At 42.5% G+C, this 27960-nt stretch overlaps 1 protein-coding gene across 1 annotated transcript in view; it reads right to left on the minus strand.

Moving 5' to 3' along the window:
• RSBN1 (round spermatid basic protein 1) overlaps positions 1–27960 on the minus strand; it is a 41237-nt gene that overhangs the window by 10107 nt on the left and 3170 nt on the right. The window contains exon 2 of the mRNA XM_026661144.2: positions 18555–19225. Within this exon, the coding sequence (XP_026516929.1) occupies positions 18555–19225 (671 nt within the window). The remainder of the gene's footprint in view (positions 1–18554; positions 19226–27960) is intronic.

Raw genomic sequence — 27960 nt, forward strand, 5'->3', positions numbered from 1 at the left:
TCCCATACAGTCTTAGTGATGGTTGCCGGTAATATGGGCCCAGACCCGGTCTCAGCTCCCCTCTGGCTCAGCACAAAGGGACTTAGGTATGGCAATACTCAGTGTTACCAGAACCTCACTCATGGGAAGAACAATGGGATCCCCTAAACCCAAGGTAGGTGCTTAGGCTCCCTCTTCAATGAATGGGGAGAGACATGCGCCTAAGAACGGGATCCACAAAAGCCAGCATGCGAGGCAGGGAGCCACCTAAGCTAGCCACTGGGAGAGGCTACCAAGGGGGCCGTTAAGCCCGGCCTTTCACAGAGTTTGAGCCCTATCGCTGCATGCGATCCACATGAGCTTGTCAAGTTCCTGCCCAAAGCCATACAAAACCAGTGGGGGGAAGGAAGCAGCAACCCGTCTCTGCTCCTTATCCCACTGATTAGGGTCCTCAGCTGGGATGTGGGAGACCCTATGTCACTTCCCCCATCTGCTTGATGAGAAGAAGGTATTTAAAAAGGGGGTCTGGCATCTCTCAAGTGAGTGCCTTAATTGCGAAGCTAAAGGGTAGTCTGGTGTGGGCTGCTCTTATTGACAACGTTCCACTTCAATTAAACATTAATTGGGCCACAGAAGCTGTAAGACTCAGCCTGTAGGCCATTGGTTTGGGGCTTCTCCCAGACTATTGGAGAGTCTGGTTCAATTCCCCTTCTGCTTGATGAAAAGAGGTTTGAGTAGTGATCTCCTACCTCCCCAGTGAATGGCCTAACTGCTGGAGTATAAATTATTCTGCTGTGTGGCTTCCTCAGTCTTTTCTCTTGAAGCTGGTCCACTTTATTAACTATGAATTGGGCCAAAACAAGGCTCAAGATTAATCTTTAATTCCTGGAGACTACAGGCCAATCCTGAAGGATTGGCAACCATATCCTCTTGCTGTGGGGAAGGACTGTGCACAGCAAGCTTCTTTACTCTTGAAGCTGTTTCACTTTAACTCTTACTTAGGCCAAAGCAGTGTTGCTCTGTAAGATGCTTTCTTAGAGCCCCATGATTAGTGTACTCTAGTATTGGAGATGCTGGTTCAATTCCCCCCTTGGATTGAGAAGAGATGTGAGCAGAAATTGCCTCTCCTCTTGACACTTGTCCACTTTAACTATTAAATGCTCAAATCAAAACTCCCTACTATGAAGCCCTGAATAGCCTGGTTTGGGCCCCACCTAAGGTGTTGGAGAGCATGGTTCAAATCCTACTCCTGCTTTCTGAGAAGAGGGGGTTTCAGCTCTTGCCACTTGAAGCTGGTCCACTTTAATTAACTAGGAATCAGGTCACTCTATAGTCCAGTGGTTTCGCTGCTTGTCTCAGCAGTTAGAGGTGCTGGTTCAAATCCTTCCTTTAGCTGTTTCAAAAGGATTTGGAGAAGGCTGTCCTGCCTCCCAGGAGGGAAGTGGGAGGTTCCTGTTTAGGTCCCCTTTCGCTTGCAGGAGGCCCTTGTCTTTCTGGAAACAGAAGGGGGTTTGAACAGAGATCGCTCACTTCATAGGTGTGGTGGGGGTGGGTCTGGGAGGAGGGAGGGGTAGGAGGCAGGAGGTGGGAGGGTCCCTGGAAGGTGGGAGAGCCTTGGTGCAATCCCTTGCAGAGGAGGAGTTGGACCCAGGGTCTCCCACCACCCAGGTGGGTAGCCTAGCCACAGGGGACAAAAGAGTGATTTGTTTTTTAATGTAGCTCAAGGAATATTTAAATAAAACAGCCCCACAAGCAGCTGATATGTGTTATAAATCCCTTACCCTCAGCAAGGATTGAACCAGGGTCTCTAACATCCCATGCAACAGCCCCAACCACTACACCACAGAAGGCAGCTCTTCTGGGAGCTGTCCTTTGGCCCAATTCATAGTTAATTAAAGTGGAGGAGCTTCAAGAGAAAAGGGTATTTCTCACAAGGCAGAGGGAGGAATTGAACCAGAATCTCCCCACCCCCAAGTGGAGTACTCTAACCACTGTACCACAGGGGCTTCTCAAACTAGGCTTGGCCCAGTTAATAGTTAATTAAAACCATTTCAAGAGGAAAAAGCTCATTCAACTCCCTGCCCCAGAGCAGGAGGAATTGACCCACAGCCTCCGACAGCCCAGGTTAGTACCCAAATCCCCCTATCATTGAGGGCTTCTTACACTTGACTTCTGCTTTGGCTGTTAATAGTTAATTAAACTGGAACGGCTTCAAGAGGCAAGACCAAGATAGCCCCACATTAGAATAACTCATAGCCCTGTAGTTAGGACACCCACTTGAGAGGTAGGCAATCACTGCTCAAATCCCTTCTCATTAAACAGAATCATAGGACTGGAAGTCTAAGTAACTTTTAACTTGTTCTTTTCCTATTTTAGCCTGTGATCCTACCTCATTTTCACTGGAATTCACTATGTTAGATGTCCAATCACCACCAACCTCCTTGGTGAAAACCAAAACAAAGAAGTCATTAAGCCCCTCTGCCATTTCCACATTTTGTGTTATTATTCCCCCCCATTGAGTAATGGTCCTACCCCATCCTTGGTCTTCCTCTTGCTTCTAATGCACTTGTAGAATATATTAGAAAGGGGATTGAACCAGACTGGCCCACAACCTAGCTGAGTACCGCAACCACTGCGCTGTAGAATGATGCTCCTTGTGGCCCACTTAATATTTATTTATTTATTTAAGGTCAAACAACTTTAATAGGAGATGAAGAACAACTCACATCAGGGTGAAAGGAATGCTTGATTCACCATATAACCCCAAAATTGTACCTCAGATGCTATTCTAGGTCTTCACCTGGCATACCAGTTCTCAAGCCAATCTGGCTCTGCATTGGCACTTTAGAGCACTTTGAAATTAACACAGGTCATTGCTGGGAGGGGAAGAAAGATGTAGCTCAGGAGCCCTTTGATCATGATCCCAAACTGGCACCCCAAATGCTACCCAAGGCCTTCTCCTAGCATACAAATTTCCCAGCCAATCTGACTCTGTCTATGAACTTTAGAGCACTTTGAAAGTTTGTTTTAAAGAGAAATACTTACTGGTGGCCTGTTGGCGTCCATTCCATGGCATGCTCCCAGCCCCACCACTTTGTAAAACCAACAGGAACATCTAACACTACTGGGATTATTGGGTTTTGGAGCTGGGTGTTGGTCACATCCAGGGAAGGCTAGTGATATGCCCACACTGGGTGAACATTGCTCATCTCCCCTCTTCCCCCCGCCCCCCCAAGCTTTGGGGAAAGAAAAGTGATTTTTTTTCCCATCCCACAAACCAGAATGAAATATCAGCTGTGGTGTATCAGTAACCTAACTGCAGGCTGTCATTTTTAAGCCTGCTCCCATTAGCTACAACATGAGCAGTTTTGAAGGCAAGGAGCAGAAACTCTCAGACATGATCACATATCAAAGATGATCTGATAGTCTAGGAGGTAGCCCCGTCTCTGCCTGTTGACAGCTTTATAAATTAGGACCATTACTTTTAATTCATGGTATGGACAGACCTGACCCAACCCAACCCAAAGAGTTAATAAAGAACCAAGGCCTGGGTGAATCAAGAAGTCCTTGCTCAGTATGACTATCAACATCTGAACTACAGCTTTTTTGGAGTCAGCAGCCTAGGGCTCAGAGGTATCTTTATTTTACTGTGTGGTAAGAAGCAAGCAGCTCTGGCTAATGTGCACTGCAAGTTGTTTGCTAAGACCCACCAAACAAGTTAGAATTTGCCACCAACATAGACTTCTTTGAGCCAGCACCTGAAAGATGCAAATTATCAGTCACTCATGGGGAATCATGCAACAGTTCAGTATCTTCAAGTGTCCTCTGCCAACAACAGATGGGCATAGCTAGCATGGGACAACTTGTTCCTAACATGATGGTCCTGCACCTGCTCCAGCCACGTAGCTGTATGGGTACCTGTGCAACAAGGAGATGCAAATACTGCAGGGAAGACTTCAGGTACTCCAATACATGGAACTGGGGTGGCAATGAGCATAGCAACAGAGTATCAATGTTGATAAATGCAAAGTAATGCACATTGGAAAACATAATCCCAACTATAAATATAAAGTGAGGGGGTCTAAATTAGCTGCTATCACTCAAGAAAGATCTTGGAGTCATTGTGGATAGTTCTCTGAAAACATCCACTCAATGAGCAGCTGCAGTCAAAAAAGCAAACAGAATGTTGGGAATCATTAAGAAAGGGATAAATAGTAAGACAGAAAATATATTGCCTCTATAAATCCATGGTACGCCCACATCTACAATACTGCATGCAGATGTGGTCGCCCATCTCAAAGATGAATTGGAAAAGGTTCAGAAAAAGGCAACAAAAATTATTAGTGGTATGGAATGGCTTCCATATGAGGAATAATTAATAACACTGGGACTTAACAACTAAAGGGGGATATGATTGAGGTCTATAAAATCATGCTGGTGTGAGAAAGTAAATAAGGAAGTGTTATTGACTCCTTCTCATAACACAAGAACTAGGGGTCACCCAATTCAAACAAAGGAAGTATTTTTTTCATACAATGCACAGTCAGGCTGTGGAACTCTTTGCCAGAGCATGTTGTGAAGGCCAAGACTATAAAAGGGTTAAAAAAAGAACTAGATATGTTCATGGATAGGTCCATCAAAGGCTATTAGCCAGGATGGGCAGGGATGGTGTCCCAAGCCTCTGTTTGCCAGAAGCTGGGAATGGGCAATAGGGAATGGATCACTTGATGATTCCCTATTCTGTTCATTGTCTCTGGAGCACCTAGCACTGGCCACTGTTGGATACTGGGCTAGATGGACCTTAGGTCTGACCCAGTAAGGCTGTTCTTATTGAACACATCAGAGACAGATTCTGAGGGGGAGTAGAAACGTTTCAACTATCTGCAAATTACTGAGACTATTTCTGTGAGTAAATATAGCTCAAAGGGTGTTGCATGAGACATTCAGTAGCTCATAATTATAGGCAGGGTCCCAAAAGGGCACACACTTATACTTTGTTATTCACATGATCTATTCATACCAGACACTCTACAGCCCTTCTACTAAGACTCATTACTGTTATACATGTTTCAGAGTAGCAGCCGTGTTAGTCTGTATCAGCAGAAAGAACAGGAGTACTTATGGCACCTTAAATGCTTGAACTAGAGTTTTAGGCACCCTTTTAAAGTGGGACAGAAGGTACCAATAATCTCACACTTACTACAGCACTTTTAAGAGTAATAAATGTTGCTTAAACACCAAAAATTTATTCACTCCATACTGGTAACATGTTGAGTAAAGAGAGTTTAGAGTTCTACCTTGGATCAGCTACTGACTTATAATAGACCAAATTTCATTCTTTATTCTCCCTTCAATGTTGGTGGCAGTGTGATGGTGAGGTTAATAAGAAATGTAGAACTAGTTATACAGAACTATTACAGTGTTTGTCTTATGGAATAGCTGCATGATTATCATCCTTATGCTTATGCATTCCTTCCTCTATGACCCACACTTTTCCCATGCTAGATAATCCCTACTAATGCAGAGAATATCTAAAATTAGGTCTTCGCTTGTTTCTGAAATACATTTTAGGGGTACTCAAGAATGATGCACCTAAGTTACCACTAGTTGGGGGGGGGGGGGGGGGGGGGGGGAGGAAGGAATCAGTAATTTACCTAGTTGTAAAGTTGGGGAGGCTTAGAGTATTGGTGTTTGTAAAACCTTAAGCCATTTGAAAGGAAAGCACAATAGAAGTGAAAAAATATGCATGTTTTAGGAAAAAAACTATGGCTTTTAAACTGTATATTAATTTGTAGGGTAAGAGTTTAGATCTCTTCCTCTCCCCCCTTGGCTCAGATAGAATAAGCAGCACACTTCCTCCCGGTATGTGCACTCCAACATCTAAGTAAATCTAGAGCCTGAGATTATGTCTCTTGAAGTTAACTGTTAATTGGCCAAGGAACTCTAACATGCTCTTGTGACACTTGAATGAAAAATGGCAACTTAAGATAAATCAACTGCATTATTGTGTAACATTTTGGAAGCCAGCTATTCAAGTACTTGGGCAGGAAGCTGAAAGTAAGAACACAAGCAAGCTTACTACTCAAAAGCAAAAGTGGAAACAAGGAACAAAAGAAAGATGGTTAAGCCATTCCAGTAGGTGTTTTGTTTCACTTGGTGAATGACAATCATTTAGAATTAGAGTAGTGTAGACATTAAACAGCCTTGCTAGCTTTTAAAAGAGTGATAAGCCTAATTAAGTTTCACATAGAAGCCTAACACCATATATTTTCTGTAAGAAATTTAAATTGCCCAATAGACACAATTAACACATTGTGTATACAGAACAAGCTTTTGTTTAAGAAAGTAAGAGCACAGTTAGTCTTGGACATTTCAGGAGGCAGTCAAATCAGAAATGGAGAAGGTAGTTTTACAACACTTGTGTTAACATCTGATGTGCTGATATTTTAAGAGAAAAAGGCAGGTAAGAAAAATTGTAATCTCATCTCTTTATATTGTTTGTGTTTCAAAAATGCATAGAACTGTCCTATTTCTCTACACTCTATAGTGATAACTAATTGAACCTTTGAGTATTTCCTTAAGACAAAACACTTCAAGCTATTAACAACTCATAGCTGAGGATATTCAGCAGCTACAGGAATTAAAGTATCATTGTTATATCTAATACAGCATCCCCTGACAGAGTTTAGAGAAATTGGTGAAAGGAAGCAAAAATAAAAAATGAGGAACGTTCAGGCTTTACATGAGCAAAAATATTTCGTTTCAGATACAGGTCTTATACTGCAAAGAAGATAACCATCTCTACCAAAGGGGGAAGAGAAACAAACTTAACCCTCTTTCCTTTTAGGGAGTGAAAAAGATATAGGCTTTCAGAGTGCCTTACAAGGCAGGCACATTCAATCATTGCTAGCACAAGTCTTCTCTCTTCACACAGAACTGGTTTCAAAGTTGGATTTGAAAACATTTAGTAAAATAGTCATTAGACACAGACCAGTTAAAAACCCAACACAATTTAACCCATGTTAAGATGCCTGCCTCTCTTGGGGAAGTGGGAACAAGGTAAGAAGCATTTGTTCTTAGTGAGAGCTGCTTGTTTTAGGTACCCAAATCAAAACTAGTTCTCTGAAGAGGGCATCTTCCTATTTCATGGGTCAGCTAGCTTTGAGACAGGGATGCTCACTTACTAAAATAAATTATTCACACCCCAGGTCAAATACAGCTCTGGAAAAACTTGCTGGAGTTGATGTGAGCCAGAACAAACAGAACTGCTAACTAGATTCAGGTTATATAATCTTTGTTGATCAACATGCCAGAAATAACAGTAAGATTATCAGATTCTAAGACCGGTCAAGACTACGGTGCTGGAAGAAAGTGTATTGCATATTGGAAGAGCTGAGTTAACAAGTAACTCCAGCTACCCTCTGGCCCACAAAAAATGATGCTTTCATGGAGACTTGGCTCAGGCTGACACTTTCTGAAGAGTACAAGCCTCTTCAAAGGGCCCAAATATAAGCAGTTTTTTAGATCAGTGGAATTTTGCAGTTGAAAACTCCAGAGAACTGCATTGTCAAGATGTTCAACTAAACCGATTACATAGGAATATATTACCGTAAGTTTAAGTTCTGCAGAGACATGAATTTTAAGAACATCCTGTAAATAAAGTAAATTCTGTACATAGCCTACTTCCTACTAGAGCAATGGCCACAGTACACAAACTACCAATCTGGGCAACTTTATTGCCAAATGAGTAAAGAGACGATGAATGTGCTTTTAGGAAGCTTCTTAACCCTAGAGGTGGTCCCTCCACATCAAGAGGTAGATATTCATAGGACTGTGTTGCAGAACTTATGGCACTGTGCTCTCTTCTGTAGACACAGAACTTCAGTCCTCTCTAGCACCTTTCAAGAGCAGCAAATTTTAAAAAAGAAGAGAGTTTAACTGCTTTCTATAATTTAGAAACAGTTAGGGCTTACCTACATGACCCTATAGTAATCCGACTACAGGCGGTGTAAACTGCAGCATGCATTAGCATACTGTGCTGTAACTCTCCCTTATGGACCTGATCTAGGAGGTACAAACTAAAAAGGCTCCTACTTTGCATTAATGGGTTCCTGTTTAAGGAGGACTTTTAGTTCACATCAGCAGCATCCACACAGGAGAGTTACAGTGTAGCACAGTAGCCTATGCTTCAATTTACAACCCTGTAATTCTAACTGCTGGGCTACGCAGACGCAGCCTTTGATCAAACTGTCATGAGAATGTAGAGTTGTATATAAGGTAAGTGTGTACTTTAAGGATTTATAGGTTGTACATTACGTGTCTGGGATTGTGTCTCTACAATTTTTCTTCAGGGCTTGTCTGGTTTCTATGGCATTCCATGTGCTGGGTGTAATCCACTTAGGATGACCAGATGTCCCAATTTTATAGGGACAGTCCCAATTTTTGGGTCTCTCTTATATAGGCTCCTATTACCCCCCCCCCCATCCTGATTTTTCACACTTGCTGTCTGGTCATCCTAAATCCACTCCTTCCTTCTCTTCTGCCTGTAGCCCCGACAGGCTTCACTGCTCTGTTTATAAATTGCTGTTATTTGTCCCACTTCTTGTTGATCTCATCTGCATTCCCCTCCTCTTCATCAAGGTCTGCAAGTGCTTGAAATCTGTTCTTTAACTGCAGAACAAAGGCCTTCTGTATTTCAAGGGACTTCATCTTGTCAATGTCATAACATTGATGTCCCTTGTTTGGTGGACCCACACTTCAGTTTTAGCTTGATGAAGGCGGTCACAAGGTGATGGTCACTGCCAACATCTCCACCTCCTCTCACTTTCACACTCGCTGACAGATGTCGCCATTTGCCATTGATCGTAATATGGTCAATCTGGTTCTTATCTCTGCCATTTGGAGAACACATGTCAGCTTGTGAATTTCATAATGTCAAAATAGGGTTCTGCCGGTGACTAGGTCATTTATATTACAGAAATCAACAAGCCTGTCTCCATTTTCATTCATGATGCCACACCCTTGTCCTTACCAAGCCTGGCATTCAGGTCTCCTATGACGATAGTTAGGTCATGGCATGGTACTCTTAACTCCGCCTGTAGTGCAAGGTAGAATTTGTCCTTTACTTCTTCATAACTGTCATTTGTCAGAGCATATCACTGGATCAGGGTGATGTTTCCCTTTCAGTCTGGCTCTCATAAGTCTGCTGATGAATTTCCATTCAAGCAGGGAATGCTCCACTCCCTTCTTCAAAAAGGATGGCAACACCCTCATGGTGTTGTCCATCATCTCAAGCAGAAAACAGCAAAGTTTCTCCCAAGGCGGCTGTTAATCTTCCTGATCCCATTCATCTGCTCTCGCTAACACCCAGGATGTGTAAGCTGTAGTGTCTCATATCTGCTGTGACCTGAGCTAGCTTTCCTGTTTCGTACATTGTCCGTACATTCCAAAAAACAAGTTTGGTTTTTATCTTGGTGTTGAGCACTTCAGTCTTCATGCCAGTGGCTTCCTTTTGGCTTTCACCACTGGCAGGACAAACGCCTTGTGAGAGTGGACAAACGGCATTATGTTGATAATCTGACAACACAAGCAGAGGATGCAGCTGCTCGTGGTGAACAAGGAACCATCTACAAAATGAAGCGGCTCATCAGTGGTAAACGGCAGACACCAAACACACACTCAGGAACAGACAAGGACACCTACTAAGAACTGAAAAAGAACAAGAAATGTGCTGGACAGAGCATTTCAAAGAATTGCTGAACAGGGAGACACCTAAAAAGGAAGCAAACATCCAGGACGCAGAAGAAGATCTTGATATCAACACAGACACCCCAACTAAGGAAGAGATCATTCAAGCCATCAAATCATTAAAAAAAATGGGAAAGCTCTGGCAAGGATAACTTGAATGCAGAATTGTTCAAGGTAAATCCTAAATTAGCAGCATCTATAGAATCATAGAAGATTAGGGTTGGAAGAGACCTCAGGATGTCATCTAGTCCAACCCCCTGCTCAAAGCAGGACCAATCCCAACTAAATCATCCCAGCCAGGCCTTTGTCAAGCCAGGCCTTAAAAACCTCCAAGGATGGAGATTCCACCACCTCCCTAGGTAACCCATTCCAGTGCTTCACCACCCTCCTAGTGAAAGAGGGTTTCCTAATATCCAACCTAGACCACTGCAACTTGAGCATTGCTCCTTGTTCTGTCATCTGCCACCACTGAGAACAGCCGAGCTCCATCCTCTTTGGAACCCCCTTTCAGGTAGTTGAAGACTGCTATCAAATCCCCCCTCACTCTTCTCTTCTGTAGACTAAACAGTCCCAGTTCCCTCAGCCTTGCCTCGTAAGTCATGTGCCCCAACCCCCTGATCATTTTTGTTGCCCTCTGCTGGACTCTCTCCAATTTGTTCTCATCCTTTCTTTCTGTAGTGGGGGGCCCAAAACTGGACAATACTCCAGATGTGGCCTCAGTGCCGAAGAGAGAATAATCACTTCCCGCGATCTGCTAGCAATTCTCCTACTAATGCAGCCCAATATGCCGTTAGCCTTCTTGGCAACAAGGGCACACTGCTGACTCATATCCAGCTTCTCATCCACTGTAATCCCCAGGTCCTTTTCTGCAAAACTGCTGCTTAGCCAGCCTGTAGGTCCCCAGCCTGTAGCGGTGCATGGGATTTGTCCATCCTAAGTGCAGGACTCCTGCACTTGTCCTTGTTGAACCTCAGATTTCTTTTGGCCCAGTCCTCCAATTTGTCTAGGTCACTCTGGACCCTATCCCTACCCTCCAGTGTATCTATCTCTCCCCCCAGCTTAGTGTTATCTGTGAACTTGCTGAGGGTGCAATCATCCAGATCATTAATAAAGATATTGAACAAAACCGGCCCCAGGACCGACCCCTGGGGCACTCCGCTTGATACTGGCTACCAACTAGACATTGAGCCATTGATCACTACCCATTGATCCCAACAATCTAGCCAGCTTTCTATCCACCTTATAGTCCATTCATCCAGCCCATACTTTAACTTGTTATCTATCCTGGCCCCTCTACTTACATCAGTCTGGGAAAGGGAAAAAGTGCCAGATGAGTGGACCAATGGTGTTATAGCGAAGATACCAAAGAAAGGAATTCTCAGTAATTGTAATTACTGGCGTGGTATCACACTTTTATCTGTGCCAAGCAAAGTATTGTGTAAGATCATAGTCCAGTATATATCAGAGGCAGTTGATAGTGTTCTCAGAAAAGAGCAAGCTGGTTTTCAGAAGGTATAGATACACAGACCAGATCTTCACTCTACAAAACATAATAGAACAGTGCTTAGAATGGCAATGGCAACTCTACATAAATTTCATAGATTGAGAAGGCTTTTGATAGCATTCACAGGACCAGCCTATGGCGCATTCTGTGTAATCAATATCAAAAGCTTCTATTTCAACTTTACATGCAGTGTTGATCACAGCGAGCTCATTTTTTAAGTCAAAACAGGAGTATGTTGGGGGTGTGTCATGTCTGCAATCCTCTTCAACATTGCCACTGACTGGGTAATGCAGCGTACAACAGAAGACATGCCAACAGGCATTAAATGGACACTTCTCATCCCTTGAAGACCTGGACTTTACAGATGATGTCGCTCTGCTATCACATACCCAATACCACATACAAGAAAAAACAACTCGACTCAATGCATTCAGACAACAAATTGGACTGAAAATCAATTGCAATAAGACATATCCTGACCTTTAATATTTCCTCACCATCACGGATAGAGGATTATGTTCTCACCATTGTAGAAACACACTCAGGCAGCACCATCAGCCAGGACGGCAGAACAAAATCAATAAAGCCAGGAACACCTTCAGGAGCTTAAATACAGTCTGGAAATCATCAAAACACCAAAACCAAATGCAAGATTTATCAGAGCGGCATACTTTCAACACTACTTTATAGTGCAAAATGCTGGGGAATGAGAAAGTATGACACGTCTAAACTGTCTTCATTCCATATAACTTGCCTCAGAAAAATCCTCTATCTTTTGGCCTAGAACAATCTCAAACCAAGATCTATTAACACAGTGCAGGCCAAGAGGATCTGAGCACCATCATTGCCAGGAGGCGTTGGAGATGGATTGGTCACGTGCTTTGGAAGGAAACTGATTCCATCACCAGAGTAGCAATAAGATGGATGCCTGAAGGCAAGCGAAAACAAGGCTGCCCGAAAACAACACGGTGAAGAGCTGTGGAAGCCAAGCTGAAAAACCTGGGGAACCACTGATAGACTTGCCAGGAACAGACAGGAGTGGAGGAGCATCGCCACTGCCCTAAACGCCAGAGATGTAATAGGAACATCATGACGATGACAATGACGTTATGCTTCAGGCAATCTCTATATCAGTACCAGGTGTTCAACTTACTGAAAGCCATGCATAAGTACAGATTCAGTTCTGTGCTGAACTAGACTAACATTATTTGGCAGAGAACATGGTACCATATCACATTAGAACCTAGTTTGTCAAGCAGTTTAGTGCAATTAAGAGGCCTAGGGCAGGTATACACTTTAAATGCTGCATCAGTGCAGCTGCACCATTGTAGTGTTTAAGTGAAAGCTCTCCCATTGGCATAGTTAATACACCTCACCAAGAAGCAGTAGCTATGTCGCTAGGAGAAGCTCTCCTGCTGACACAGTGCCATCTACACAAGGGGCTAAGTCGGTATAACTAGTTATATGGATACAGATCTGTAGCATAGACCAGACACTAGGGCAGAACATGATTCAACTACTCCCCAGTTTTAAATGCTGTCTAAACAATTAAGTTGACAAACCCCAGAAAAGACAGGATCTAACCCAGTGAAGTATTCATTGCAATACACTCCATGAATCCATGAGGTTTGCTAGCACACTGTTGTGATGGCCATAGGCCCAAGTTGTTTTGAGTCAGGCCAACAACCATAGACTGACTAGAAGCATCCCAATGCCAGTTTGCAAAGGGCTCCCTGGTACATAACAGTAAGACTCAGATGGCCTGACCAGGTTAAACACCTCACACAGACGTAATTTATTTAAAAAGTGTCATGTAATTATAATTGGAAAACTAGTAACTCACTAATCTTCATTATTGCATGGTGCATGTACTGTTATCTATACAATTTTTTGTAGGTTGTGCTGGAAATGTGTAACTAAAATGTGTTTAAACCAAGCCTGTCAAGAGAAGTCAATTTTCTTTGGGGGGGGGGGGGGGGTCGGTCATCTGGAAAAAACTAAGGGGCCAACATCCCAAGCCAGGTGTGACCAAGGACAGTGGGCTATTCATTTGTATTGAAGATTGCAGGAAGATTAATTGCATTGTAAAAAACACAAAGGTGGGGGAAAGCCATCATGGCATCCACACCAGACAGCATGGTACCTACACTGGGCAAGGAAAGGAACTTTACCTGGGAATACATTTCAGATGAATAAATTTCAAAGGTTTGATGACTAAAGAGATGGGAGAGAACTTATTTTATTCATTATCTAAGGAAGGAAGGAAACTAAAGTCTTTGAGCTCAGTGTGTTGAGCCCTGGCTAAAGAATGGGCTGGCTAGCCATGCTGGAAGAATGACTATGGTGAGGAAAAAGGAACAAACTCATTTGTTAAGTAAGTTTTAGTCTTAGAAGTGTAATTTTACTTTTGTTTATAACCACTTTTATCCTTTTTCCTTATACTTGGTATCACTTAAAAGCGTACATCCTTTTGTTAAGGAACTTGTTTTAACTTTTACCATAAGCCAACTCAGTTGTTTGATGGAAGTAAGTGGTTTATCAGCCCACTAAATTAATAAACTGCTGTGTGCTCTCTCTTTAAAGCAGCAAACTTGATAATGTTCTGTGGGTGCCACAGTCAGAAGGACTCAGCACTGCAAAGAAAGATGTTTTTGGGGAGAACTCAGGATTGGGAGGGTGTTAGTATCAACCCTGCAAGGAATAACCAGTCTGGTGGAAGCCAGGGTGAGGTTACTGTGCTGCGAGCATGCGGATGTCAGAGTTCTGAACCAAAAATGCACAACACAGAAGCACCCAGGATTACAGGGCAGGTTGTGACAAAACTCCTTACTGGTCTGGGTTGAACCGTTGTGACCATCACAACTTCTCCAACTTTTAGATGCAGTGGCCATATTCAGTTTATGCATTCATTTAGCTGGCAATTTTGATCATCAAAGGTTATTATAGGCACTAAAATCAAGCAAGCAATTTTGTTGCTAGAGGGTACAATAGAAAAAAAAACTGAAGACAAGTATTAAGAGACTCTCCTATAAATCTGATTTCTGTAGGTTAAATAGTTTTCTGACAGCAAAGCATAGGTTACAGATGTCAATATTATTACAGATTGTTAAGTTCTTGATGCTGAGTAGCCATTTGTGTTCTATCTGTTCCAGACCAATTAGAGTTCACTCTGTGCATGGAGTGTTGTAAACCCTCTTTAGAGCTGCCAACACTCGAAAACACTTATCCCTTGAAGTGTACACATATTGTGCTAGCACTCATTAAGTGAGCCCGAGTATACCAGCATACCCACAGTACCATGGGTAGCAGCAGCGGAGGCACGGCTTAGCCATGGGAGTATATACTCAGTTTCAGGCAGGTTTGTACTTGACCCAGCTAAGCCATGCCTCTGCTGCCACTACCTGTGCTACTGCAGCTACTCTGGTATTTACACCCATGCTAGCTTAATAAGAACTAGCACAAATAGCTGTATGCAAGCAAGGGGGGGGGGAGGGGAAGAGAAAAAACACACCTACCCTGTAGTATAGACATAGCCCAAAAGTCATAATGGTAGCAAGGAATGCACAGATCTGGCAACACCAACTGAAAATTCTGTTAACACCTGCTGGAAGACTGGTTCACAGCTAAATATGCTTTGGCATAAGTGGATAATAAATATTGTTTCCTTATGTAAACCTCATCTCCATTTAAAGTATGTTTAAGGAAGAAGACATGATTAGTATTTTATTTGTTCACATGAATAGTTTTTAGTCTCAAATGGGACTTAATATAGATTTGGCCAATGCTTCTACCACAGAGTCGTCCTGTTTTGTCAACATTCTCTTTCTACTGTGGTATTGCCTCTTCCCCCATCCCAAGGGCATTGGGCTGACTTCTCAATCTTTAGATTTAAAAAAAAAAAAAAAAAAAAAAAACCCTGCAGCTAAATTTCCAAGTCATTTGTTACAACATGGCAAATGTATGAATCCTCTGCAATGCATTTCTTAGATGGCTTCAAGAGACCTGGTTTATTTTGCAAGTTAGGTAACATGCTGTTGTGCTCCTGCCTCTTATAAAATCCTATTTAACCTTACAAGGATAAAAAAAACCTTAAAAGACTATGAAAGTCATCACTTTGGTACCTTATTATGGTAACAATGTCAAAATCCAAGATGCTTTTTGTTTTGCATGTTCCTCCACCAGGTTGCGCCATCTTGCGACCTCTCTTTATCAGCCTTGCCTGCTCTCTCTACTGTAGAGAGAACTTTAAATTTTAGAGTCTCTAATTACAATTCTGCTTTGGATACTTATTGTAGGTGGAAATAGGAGATGTTGAGAAGCCGGAGTTAAAACAGCACATGGACAAATCCAGTAACCGACTAGTAAAATATGAGCTATGCAGACAGCCACATCACGCTTTTGTTCAAAGTAATAAGGCCTCGGAACATCAACTGGAGAAATAGAGAGAAACAGGTTAGGTCATGAGTAGTATATAAATTTGTGACTCCCCAGTGAATGGGTAACTTTATGACAAAGGACCTGTTGAGAACTTGACAACCTACAGACTCAAATATTTAGCTGAAAAATGATCCAATATAGTAACAGCTTTTGAAATCTGAGACTGGGGCAAGATCCTGATTTTGTTTTTGAATAACTGGTTCCTAGTTTTGAGAATAGCTCATTCAACTTGAGGCTCAGGGAAAGGCAAGCTTCTTTTCCACCTTTATGTGCTTTACCAGCACGATTTAAACAATGGGCCTTGCTTGGGGGGGGGGGGGGGGGGGGGGGGGGTAAAAGTGTCTTTTCAGAGCAAGTTAGATGCAACTGATTTCCCCAAGCAAGACTCCTAAATCAAAGTTAATCCAAAACTAATCCTGTATTCTTCAGCTATCCAAGACTCCTGAATAAAAACAATGAATTCTAGGTACAAGAATTAAGACTGGGCCCATAGAGAGATAATGGAAGTCTTCAGACGGGAACGCCTACCAAAAAGTTATGATTCCAAAAAAAGGATGGGGATTTGGGGGTAAGTGGACGACAACCAAAGATTAATAAGCAGGCTAGGTGGTGTGTTTGAATGTCACTGGAGCACCTCCTCACTTTGAGAGTGATTTTACAAATTAGCCAGCACCATCTAGTATGGCCAACGTTTGTTTTACAATAGGAATTTTAAGTAGTTTCCAGTTTGTTTTAAATGCCAAGTTTTTCCTACAACTAACGTTACTAGAGCATATGGAAGTCAGTTATGTTCACAGGCATTATTACAGTCTTGTAAATTTTACTTTCCTATTACAAGTAAAATACTGATGTTTACTGATATGAAGACAGGCTAACAGGCGGCCAGAATAGCAAGTTCTCATGACACTATTACCATGTTACATTTTAGATCATGACTGAAGCAGATTCTCTTTGGAAAACTAGAGTTTGAAGTTATTGTATGAACAGTCACACTAAGTTACATGGAATTTATCAGAGCTGGAAAATATCTACACAACACAAGTGATTAGAAAACTACTGCTTGCAAGTAGAGGGCCTAAACCAGGGGTGAGCAAACTTTTTGGCCCTCGGGCCAAATCTGGGTATGGAAGTTGTATGGCGGGCCATGAATGCTCACAAAATTGGGGTTAGTGCAGGAGGGGGTGAAGGCTCTGTCCAGGGGTGTGGGCTCTGGGGTGAGGCCAGAGATGAGTTCAGGGTGTGGGAGGGGACTCAGGGCTCCGGCTGGTGGTGCAGGCTCTGGGGTGAGGCTGGGGAGTTTGGGGTGCAGGAGGATGCTCCGGGCTGGGATCGAGCAGTTTGGAGGGTGGGGGAAATCAGGGCTAGGGTTGGGGCACAGGAGGGGCTCAGGCTCCAGTGGCACTTATCTCAAGCAGCTCCCGGAAGCAGCAGCACATCCCCCTCTCCAGCTCCTACGTGGAGGCGCGGCCAGGCAGCTCTGTGCCCTGACCGATCCACAGGTGCTGCCCCTGCAGCTTCCATTGGCCGCAGTTCCCGGCCAATGGGAGCTGCAGGGGTGGCGCTTGGGGTGGAGGCAGCGTGTGGAGCCCCGTGGCTGCCCCTAACCGTAGGAGCCAGAGGGGAGACATGCTGCTGCTTCTTGGAGCTGCAGCATGCACGCACAGCCCCTGACCCTGCTCCCCAGCAGGAGCTCAAGGGCCAGATTAAATTGGCTGGCGGGCCAGATGTGGCCCGCGGGCTGTAGTTTGCCCACCCTGGCCTAAACAATCCATCTCTGGAGTTTTTAAAGAGTTTCCATCCCTTATGGATATGTGACTTTGCTACTGTTCTTATTTTTCACAAGCAGCTGCTTAAAGCTGACAAGACTGGTTGATTTTAGTGCCACTATATGTTGCCCAGGGGAGGCTTCTGAAGTCTCATTTTTAGTTGCTGCTGCTTGTGAAAACTAGGAACAATTGAAAAGGCAGGCACTGGACTTATTAATAGGGAGAAGGATCCACTAAACGGAAGGCTGGGGAAGGAATAGCTTAGTACAGTGTTTCTCAAACTGGGGTCCCTGAGGGAACTTCTCAGGGGCCATAGGCCCTGCTGATCAACTCAAGTCTTCCTCCTCCCTCCCAGAGGCTACTGAAGCCAAACTGGGAGATTTTAGGAACTAAAAGTCCGGTGGTGTAGTGAGGCAAAGGCAAGCTCCCTGCCTTCCCTGGCCACATGCCACTCGTGGAAGCTGCCAGCACATCCCTGTTCTGCAGAGACCCCCTGGCCTTCCCTTCTCTCTGGCAGTACCCCTAAGATGGGCCGGTTGCTTTTGGGAGCCTCCTGAGGTAAGCGCCATCAGGCTGGAGCCTGCATCCCTCCTCCCACACACACCCCAATCCCAGCCCAGAGCCTGCACCCCCTCCCGCACCCAAACTCCCTCCCAGTGCCCACACCCCAACCCTGTCCGTCCCAGACTGATGAAAGTGAGGGTGGGGGAGAGCAAGCAAGGGGCAGGGCCAGGGCCTTGGGGGAGGGATGGAATGGGGCAGGGCCTGGGGCTTGGAGGTCCCCAAAAAGTTTTAAATCAAAATGGGGGTCCTCAGGTTGCTAAAAAGTTTGAGAACCGCTGATTTAGTACAGAGGTCTCTGTACTAGTCAGTAGGCTCTGGAATGGGGATTAAGGTTTTAGAAATGTCCTAAAACCGACATGAATGCAAAAGATGGAGCTCCCCCAAGTACGGTCCAGGGACAACAAATACCATCATCTTCCCCAGTGGGTGGGGAGAAGAGGCTTCAAGACACACATGTCCATGGATTATCACTCTGCTCACCTCTTGGCCATCAGTATAAATCCAGAGACTACATTAAAATTGTTGAATCTTCATATGTTTAAGAACATCTACATTACCTGAGTGTGAAAATTTGAAATAGTCGTCGTTTCTATGTCCTTCTTGCCCAGAATTTCCATTTTCACTGGAGTGTTAGGGAAATTAAAAGCAAAATAATCCAGGAAGTCTGGCAAATAGGCAGCTGCACCATGTACTATGGCTAAAGCATAGTAGGCTGCATTTTTCTCATTTTCACTGAATGACAAAGCAAGAAATTCTTCTGCAAATCTCTCCATCTCCACTGGAGACAAAAATGAGAGTTCATCCATGTAGGCATGAAGGACCAAAGCACCACCATTAGACTGATGTTCTTCATGAATAAAGTTACTAAATTTAGTGCCAGTTTTCAAGAAACTGCTGCGAACAGAGTGCTCTTGATGAGTCATAAATGGTGTCTGAACTCCCTGGGGTACCCGATATTCCTGCATTCCCAAATTCAATCGACACAGCTGCTCATCCTTCAGATACCTGAAGGATTCCTTGGTCACTTCCGAGTTATCACTCTGTACTTGAGTCAGAATCTCTTTGTTGATGCGAGTAAGTCCGGCACAAACTGTTTGTACTTCTTTGTTGTACATTTTAAGGCGTTTCCCTCTCATATCCTCCCGGTGTTTCTTTTTCTTCTTTTTCTTTATCTTCTTCATAATAAGACTGTCGACTCGCTGGGTTTTGCCATTTTCATCTGGAGTTTCTGGCAACAAAAAAACGGGAAGATTAGAGTTCTACAGTTATAGCAGATTTATCCAAAAAGGAATTAAGAAAAATGCTACACTTCCTAAAGCCATCTTCTTCTGAAAACTATTAGCAGGTTTCACATTGGTTGAATTTTACATTAGCATATTTGCTTTTGGATTGGCACATATGTAACAAAGCCACATTTGATTACATAAAACACTAAAAAAAAAGCAACATCTAGTTACTATACAAAAATCTTGAATTAAGAAAATCTGGCAGAATCAGAAACTGGAACATTTATTTAAAGAATCCAAGCCAAAAGAGGAACTATAGGTATCTAAGAAATTTTGATTAGACTAATAAAAAATGAATTTTTTAAACTAGCTATTTATTTAAAAATCAGAGGCTTCTTAAGTGCCTCTTACAATTAACACAATAAATCATTGCAATCCATAAAAGACTAGCGGCTCCACAAAATATAAACCAAATAAGTGAAAGAAGCTAGTGTGGGTAAGAGTTAAACATTTAGGTCCCACTCTTGCAGGTTGTGTGCAAGCAGGCATACTATGCAGAGCAACTTGCAGATTTGGGGCCAGGACTGAAGTATGATGAGGGGAGGGGGGGGGGGAAAGGAGGAGAACAACCACCACTCTAATGTGGTAAAAAGGAATTAGTACAGAAGTTTGCAGTAATATTTAAAAAGACAAATGTTTAGAGCAAAATTAGTCCATTTAGTAATTTTTTCCTTTATTCAAAGTTAAGTCTTCAAAGCCAAAAAAAGCTTGTGGAGACATCTGGCAGGAAGGTGGAGAAACTGCAAATGAGCCCAAGTTACACAAGGACAATAATCTCATGCTTTTTTTTTTTTATATAAAGAAGCTTTATATACATACACTTCAGTAAACTACTTTAAATATTAGAAATGCACATTTGAACTGTAATAACCTGAGTCCAAAATGCAACAAGCCTTTCTCTGAACGCAGCACCAACCTAGTTGGGTATTTCATAATATTTTGCCAGCAAGTATTATGTTTTGATGTTAATATTCCCATTGTATGGATAAATTCCACGTGGTGTGTAGGGGCTGGAGGGGAGCAGAAGATAGGAACTGAAGTACCCCTGCTACCCCACGGTCCTTGGCCTCACTGCTGAATGCCAGTTAGCTCAAAACAGGGTGGGGTAACTGATATAGGACTGAAACCGAGACCCAAATTTATTTCATATAGGGGTCAAAGCCAATTAGACAGGAATTTTTTTTAAATCCCTACTAAACTTGCTGGATTCAGACTGGTGAAAGGCTGTGCAGCTCACTGGCAATGCCCTAAAGCATCCAGGATGCCAATAAATATCTGATCCAAAGTCAATGGAAGGACTCCCATTAAGGGCATGATCCAGAGCTGCGGAGATTAAGTGCTAACCTAGGAGTGGCTCCTACAGATGCCTATATTTAATATATCATTTTAATGTTGGTTGTGAAGTCAACACCACATAAGTAGGGAATGCAAGAATTAATGCCACTTGTGCAGCTTCAATTCATTCTTCACTTGTGCATAAACAATATATAGTCTTTAGTTACATGATCACATACTGTTTCCCACATGGGTTATCAGGATCTAGCCACAGGATCTTCACACATGCTCCTCACACTTGAGCTAAAAGAGTAACTGGTACTGGAGGGAATGTGCCTGGTATACCCCAAGAAGGCGGTGATAGGTAGACAGTAGCAACCTGGGGCTCAGGATGTGGGGAACTGCAGAAGCAGCCACCTCCATCCCTTTTCTGCCCAATGCTCCCTATCCCTCTTCAGACCCCATCACATTCTCTACCTAATCTCAGCCCCATCCCTGACCACCCATCCACCCCACATTTTCTCCTCCAGGTCAGGTGCCATAGCTGCCTATTGTGGCTAGCAGGAGAAATTGCAGTTGTTGCCCCCAGCCACACTGGATGCCTGAGAATCTCAGAGATAAGGCTGTAAAAATGCATGGGTGTCACAAGAGGCATGATACTTGGCAAGATCTTTGAATTCTTAGGTTTTCAGATTCAATTTTGAGGATGACATGTCAGATTACATAAAACAGTCAGAAGCTTCCAGATATATTTGCCTGTTTATTACAGTAAACACAAGAAGTTTGGAAGCTAGACCAGGGCAGAGACTGATGATTAAGGGTACTATTTTGTCATGGAGGTCACAGAAGTCACATAATCCATTACTTCCAAAGACTGCCATGACTTCAGCCCCAGTGGCTGGGAGCTGCAGGATCCCCCCACAGCAAGCTGTGAAGTACCCTGCCACTTGAGGCAGCAGGCCCCCAAACGCCCAGCTCCCCAGGGAGGGGGGAGGGGGACCCTGGAGCTCTGAGCCTGCACAGGTGGTGGGGGCCCCCCAAAGCTCCCAGCCACCCTGCAACTGCTCAGTCCCTTCCCATTTTATCATGGATATTTTTAGTAAAAGTCAGGGACCGGTCATGGGCTTCTGTGAATTTTTCCTCTATTGCCTGTGACCTGTCTGTGACTTTTACTAAAAATGTCTGACAAAATTTTAGTCTTACTTATGATCTATTAATGGGACTGCTTGTAGACAGCTGGCTCCTTTTTCTCCTGCCCATTTTATGATCTGCATTGGTTGTTTTTTTGGTGCACAAATTAAAAATTAGCAATTATTCAAGTCCTGTATGATTGCACCAAAGTAGTTCAAACATCACCATTGCTATTTGCTCCATCTTGATGTATATCAGCAATTCTCCAACTTTTGTATTGGTGACCTCTTTCACACAGCAAGCCTCTGAGTGCAACCTCCCTTATAAATTAAAAACTCTTTTTTGCATTTAACACTACTATAAATGCTGGAGGCAAAAATGGGGTTTGGGGTTGGAGGCTGACAGCCCATGACCACACACACACACACCCCCAATGTAATAATCTCGCAACCTCCTGAGGGATCACAACCCCCAGTTTGAGAACCCCTGATGTATATAGTTTGTATAATGGAGGGAGTGATCAGAACAGTTCTGACTTTTATAAAGCTTGGGGAATTCACAAAACAGATCATTTATTATACTGTCTGAAATCAGAGTGACTTGTGTTATTTCACATCAACGATGGACATAACAGCAATTACCACTTAACCAAGATGGCTGCTTAAATGTATCGTAACAATTTTAGCAGCAGGCTAAGGTTATCTGACTGGAAGATAACATGAAAAATATGTTAGCCATGGTAACAACAGCATAGGGCTTTGTATTCTTAACACAGCAAAACTTTTATGGACTTCACTGAAACTCATTTGTATTCCCAGTCAATTCACTTGCAGTACTGAAAGTTACAGAACAAAACAAATAGTGCCCCTAAATAAAATTTACTGTTATTACTATGATCTGCAAGAAGGAAAACCATGGCTATAAATTTATATAAACTAAATTTAAAGCTGTAACAGTCCTGCCTTAGTGACTTTACAAAAGAAGTTTACAATACACAAAATATTTAACAATTACTGTAGAACCTTATGAAGCCTACATTCTCTAGCATTTTGGAGCTTTTCTTAGGTAGATTGCTAGAAACTGATGTTTTAAACCTGCATTATAATCCTTTAAAACCAAGAGAACAATACCAATTTAATGAGTAAAACCAGTCAAAGCAAAGAATTTTTTAATAGTAAATTTATATAACTATTTTTGAACCCTTAAAGTATCAGTCTTTTGTGACACTGCTGGTTATGCTTACCTTTTACATGGTATCTTACAAATAGCAAGTATATTTGTTTCAATATTATAGATGGGGAAAACAGATTGTGTCATTTTCAGTGTTATCCAATATCAGTCAAACTTGTTAGAATCAAGGGTGTGTTTTTTTGTGTGTGTGTGTTTTTTTTTAAACTCCCAATCCACTACTATAGCAAAGTCTATGATTTAGTCATGGGTATTTTTTAAATAAAAGTCATGGACAGGTCACGAACAATAAATAAAAATTCATGGCCCGTGACCTCTCCATGACTTATAGTATAAATACCCGTGACTAAATTGGGGGGGGGGGGGGGGGGGGGGGGGGGGCCCTCTGCTGCTGTGGGGGCTTGCTGCTCCAGACACCCCCAGGGCTGGCTGCTCTGGTCCCCTGGGGCCGCCCAAGCTGACTGTGGAGCTACTCCAGAAGCAGCTGGTGTGGCTGTCCCCAGGGCCATCTGAGCAGCTGGCCCTGGAGCCAGCCACACTGACCACCACAGAAAGTCACAAAATCCATGACTTCCGTAACCTCTGAGACAAACACAGAGCTGTAACTATAACCACTGGATCACACTGCCAACTACTCTGTAAGCCTTCAAGTATATAATTCAATAAAGATTTGTTCTAAAAATCCATGAAAAAAACTGAACAGCTACCGTTGAGGTCTTTTGTAGATGGAACGGCCATGAAAGTGTGTTTACATAATGACTAAACTATGAAGTGTAGATTGTGTTTTATCAGATTAGATAGTGCAATTCACTATTCAGGATTTAGAGGATGATTTTGTAACTAAAGCACAGGACCCTGAGTCAGGAGATCTAGTTCTCTTTCTGGATCTGCTACACACCACTTTTTGTGAACGCTGTTTTTCAGTATGCCCATTAGTGAAATGGTGATAATACCTCAGAGGTCATAAGATTAGACACATTTTATCCAGATCTGGATGGAAGGTGCTAGAGTCAAATACTTTGCATTTCTCTAATTTCAGAGAAGTAAAACTTTTGTGATGAAATGGAGAATCCATCTATGTACGCTATATGAATTCCAGTTTGTAGTTTTGTTAAAAACATATACATGGAGTTCATAATCTCTAAATCCACACTGAATGTGGGGCTTGTCTGCCTTCTCAGTCTTTTTAACTCCATGCTGGACTGAGATTCCAAGCGGTAGTGGCACCGGGCAATGGAGTATAATTAAACCTTGATGTCACATGGAAAAAAACTCCCTTGGACAAATAACTGGCTACCTTTCTGAAGCATCAGTCTACCCAGGCGGTCTTGTAACTAAGCAACAGATCACCTGATGAGGCTGATGGGGTGGTGACTGGAGATTACAAAAATGGGTCTCTCACTGGCCATTTTAGGAAGAGGGAGAAGAAAGTAGAAGCAAAAAGCTGGCAGCAGGAGTTAGAGGGGACTCCACATTCCAGATAAGTCACGAGTAGGAGGGAAGGATCCTGGACTCCTTTAAAGGCTGTCTTAAGCTCAAAGAATGCTCAACAGTTGAGAGTACTTTTACAAAGCCTCTGTGTTATGTGCTTCAACTAGCACATGTCCCTGGAGAGGTAAACAGTAAGCCAGAGAGCTCAAGACTGGAGAGCCCTGGGAAATGAAGTGCCTACACAACTGGGGCACCCTGGGAGTCAGCACTGGTCCTGGGGGCCTAGGGCAACTGGACCACAGAGCCCCACTTCTATGAAGGGGTAAGAGTTCATGCCTGGGAAGAAGCATGCCAGAGAAAGAGGGTGCTGGAGCTTATCCAGTTCAAGGGACGCTAAAAGCACATGGGTCCAGCAGAGGAGCTTTCCAGGCCTGAAACACCCTTGTCTTCCAAAACCCGAAAGAAAGAATCTTTGCTCCTAGAGGGACTAGATATTTAAAAATCCAAAATGAGCCAACATAAATTGTAAGATAATTTCAAGCTAACACATGTGCTGCATCAATGAGGAAGATTAAGTCTATTTATTAGTCACTTAGAAGTAAACACCTACATTCACCTGAAGTCACATTTTAGCATTTAATTTAAAAAAAAAAAAAACCACACACACCACCACCACCACCCTATTGAATATTTAGGGGTTTTACTATTGCCTGAATGCAAAATGCTCTCTTAAGAGGGATTTACTTCATACAACAAAGTATAAGCTATATACCTTTGCTTAGTGTTCTGTTTCACATTTAAGAATTTCCATTGACTATTGCATCAACTCTTTTCAGTCTTTATCAGCATCAGATACCGTAAATTAATCTTATTTTAACTGCTGCACTTAAACTTAACCTTTGCTCAGTATGGTAAAGAGTTTCACTATTATATTGACAATGCATTTGGTATCAGACAAGGCCTGCCTGTTAGCAATACTTGACAGTCATGTAGAATGTCTAGTTTGAAATGAAGAGTTTAAGCGAAGACTGCCCATTCATCTAATAGTGGGAGAGAGTTCTTTGCACACATCACTGAATCCAGGAGCAGTTAAGTAGTGGATTAAGGTTTTGGTACTGCGCTCCTGACGTCAAGAGGAAATAAAACACTGCTAGTGATTCTTTAACTAGTTCAATACACCTCTATCCCGATATAACACAACCCAATATAACACTAATTTGGATATAACGCGGTAAAGCAGTGCTCCAGGGGGGCGGGGGGAGCCTGCGCACTCCGGTGGATCAAAGCAAGTTCGATATAACGCGGTTTCACCTATAACATGGTAAGGTTTTTTGGCTCCCGAGGACAGCGTTATATTGGGGTAGAGGTGTATATGGTAATGTTACTAACATGTCAACTTGTAGTTGGGTACACTAAGGTACCTAGACATCACTTCAAGATGCATTGGCTTCAGGGAGATGTGTTAACAGATAGCTTGGATGGTCAATCAACTCAGCCTTAAGTGAAGGGAACTTTTAGAACAGCTGAAAGGAGGAAACAGGAAGTTGAAACAGACCAATCACACAAATAAATTTATGATGGAAGGTAAACTATTTTATCAGTACACTAGAACAAGGAATATAAAATCCTCACTCCCAAAGCAGGAAAGAAAACCCACTCTTGCCAGGATGTATGTACTAAGTCCAATTTCTGCAGTATTTCAACTTTCATATAAGAAAAAGCAAGTTTCTAGCCTTATGATTCCCAGTGAGAACGGATGCAGTGTGGTTGTCCTGATTCTGCAAAAAGACTGCTCTCTGGTGTCTCTGCTGCTCCTCTGAGCTTTGCCAAGCCACAGCTTGAAATTCAGATTCTGGTCAGTTTCACAGCCACACTTCACTAGAGATTTCTGCAGTATTAACAGAAGTAGTAAAGAAAATCCTGTGTATCTAAGTCAAGTCTTTAATGACCAGGTTGACAGGAAATAGATCTGTTGAAGATACATTTTGATGCCATCTCTTTACAGACCAAAACTGAACACCTGCTACTGCTTTACAATGGTGTAAAAGCCTCCCTTGTTTCTCTTTCTGGTATTATAAATTGCTTTATACTTACTGCTGAAATATCACTCAAATATCTCACAGGAGAAATTTATAAGGTATCCCATCCTAGTATCCTGGTATTAAACAATCAGCACACATGAAAAGCACACTCAGCCAAGTTGTTTTAAAACTAAACATTCCCACATCATAATTTTAATTAATAAGCCTCATAGTTGGATACTATTCATAATTATTCCAGCTTCAAAATAAAATTATGGGAAAGAATGAGATGAATTAAATTCTCTAGAAGTGCTTCAAGAAGAGTTCATACACCATTCTCTTTGAATTCAGATATCTAAGGCACACTTCTATACCCACTCAACTTTGCAGTTTATAGAATTAAGTATCTAAACTGAGCAGAAGTCTTTTACTAATTTGCATTATAGAGTATTTCAGCATAACATCTGGATAGCTTCAGCTCTACTGCTGGAACTCAGACCCACAATATGGAATTTTCATTACATTAGCTTTCAGAGATAAAAAGCAAGATGTTGTTTTTACTATCATAAAACTTGATAATTTCACTACTCAAGTATCCATTTAATAATGTCCAAGATACTTTATCAAGTAAAAGCTTTTATTACATGCATGAACTAAAATGGACCACCAGAGTATGGTCCAAGAACATTATTGTAAAAGCTGTAATAGTTTCATATGCAGTTGCCCAGCTTTCAAAATCTTTGCTTTGAAGAACAGGAATATTCTAGTAAGGCTTCTTAAGCAACGAATGCTTACCACAGTGTATTGCTATCTTGATGTTATTTGCCTGGGAAATCTTTAGTTATTTTGGTCAAGCTTGTCAAGGAGAAACAGTGATAGCTCTGCTAAATGGAAATATTTATTCTCCACTAAATAAGTAACCCTAAATGATGGATCTATTAGTCATTGCTGCTTACTTTCTAGAACTCCAGAATTAGTATAGTCCAACAAAGAGCTTGTGTAATTCAAGGTTCAAAGATGTGCAGGAAGTAACTTCAGAATAACCCTGTAGGTTTTCCCACAAGCCACTCAGGGTCCATTACTTGCATCTGAAGAAGTGAGGTTCTTACCCACGAAAGCTTATGCTCCCAATACTTGTTAGTCTTAAAGGTGCCGCAGGACCCTCTGTTGCTTTTTACAGATTCAGACTAACACGGCTACCCCTCTGATTCAGGGTACATTGACACTGCAGCTGGGCAGGGTGATTCCCAGCGTAGGCAGACGACTCCCACAAGCTCTGCTCAAGCTAGAGCACTAAAAATAGCAGTGTGGACGTTGCAGTACTGGGTGGCTAGTCCAAACCATCACCAAGTCACCCAAGTTTGCCAGCCACTGGCCACCCAATGTCCACTATTTTTAGTACATCAGCTGGACCTGAGCTAGTGAATGTCTGTCTACCCACACTGGGAATTACACCTACCAGCTGTGGTGTAGACTTACATGAACAAGTACCTTTTGGGGGCATTACAGATTAATAAAACTGTTAGACCAAGCCATTATTAATGGTATCTAAAAGTGCTGAAAATATAAACTTCATTTTTCCAAATTCAAATCTCATGTGCCTTGGAGTCAATAAAAGATATTACCTCAAC

Source organism: Terrapene carolina, unplaced genomic scaffold (genome assembly GCF_002925995.2).
Source record: "Terrapene carolina triunguis isolate 2854851 unplaced genomic scaffold, T_m_triunguis-2.0 Scaffold926, whole genome shotgun sequence".
In the NCBI taxonomy this organism is placed as follows: domain Eukaryota; kingdom Metazoa; phylum Chordata; order Testudines; family Emydidae; genus Terrapene; species Terrapene triunguis.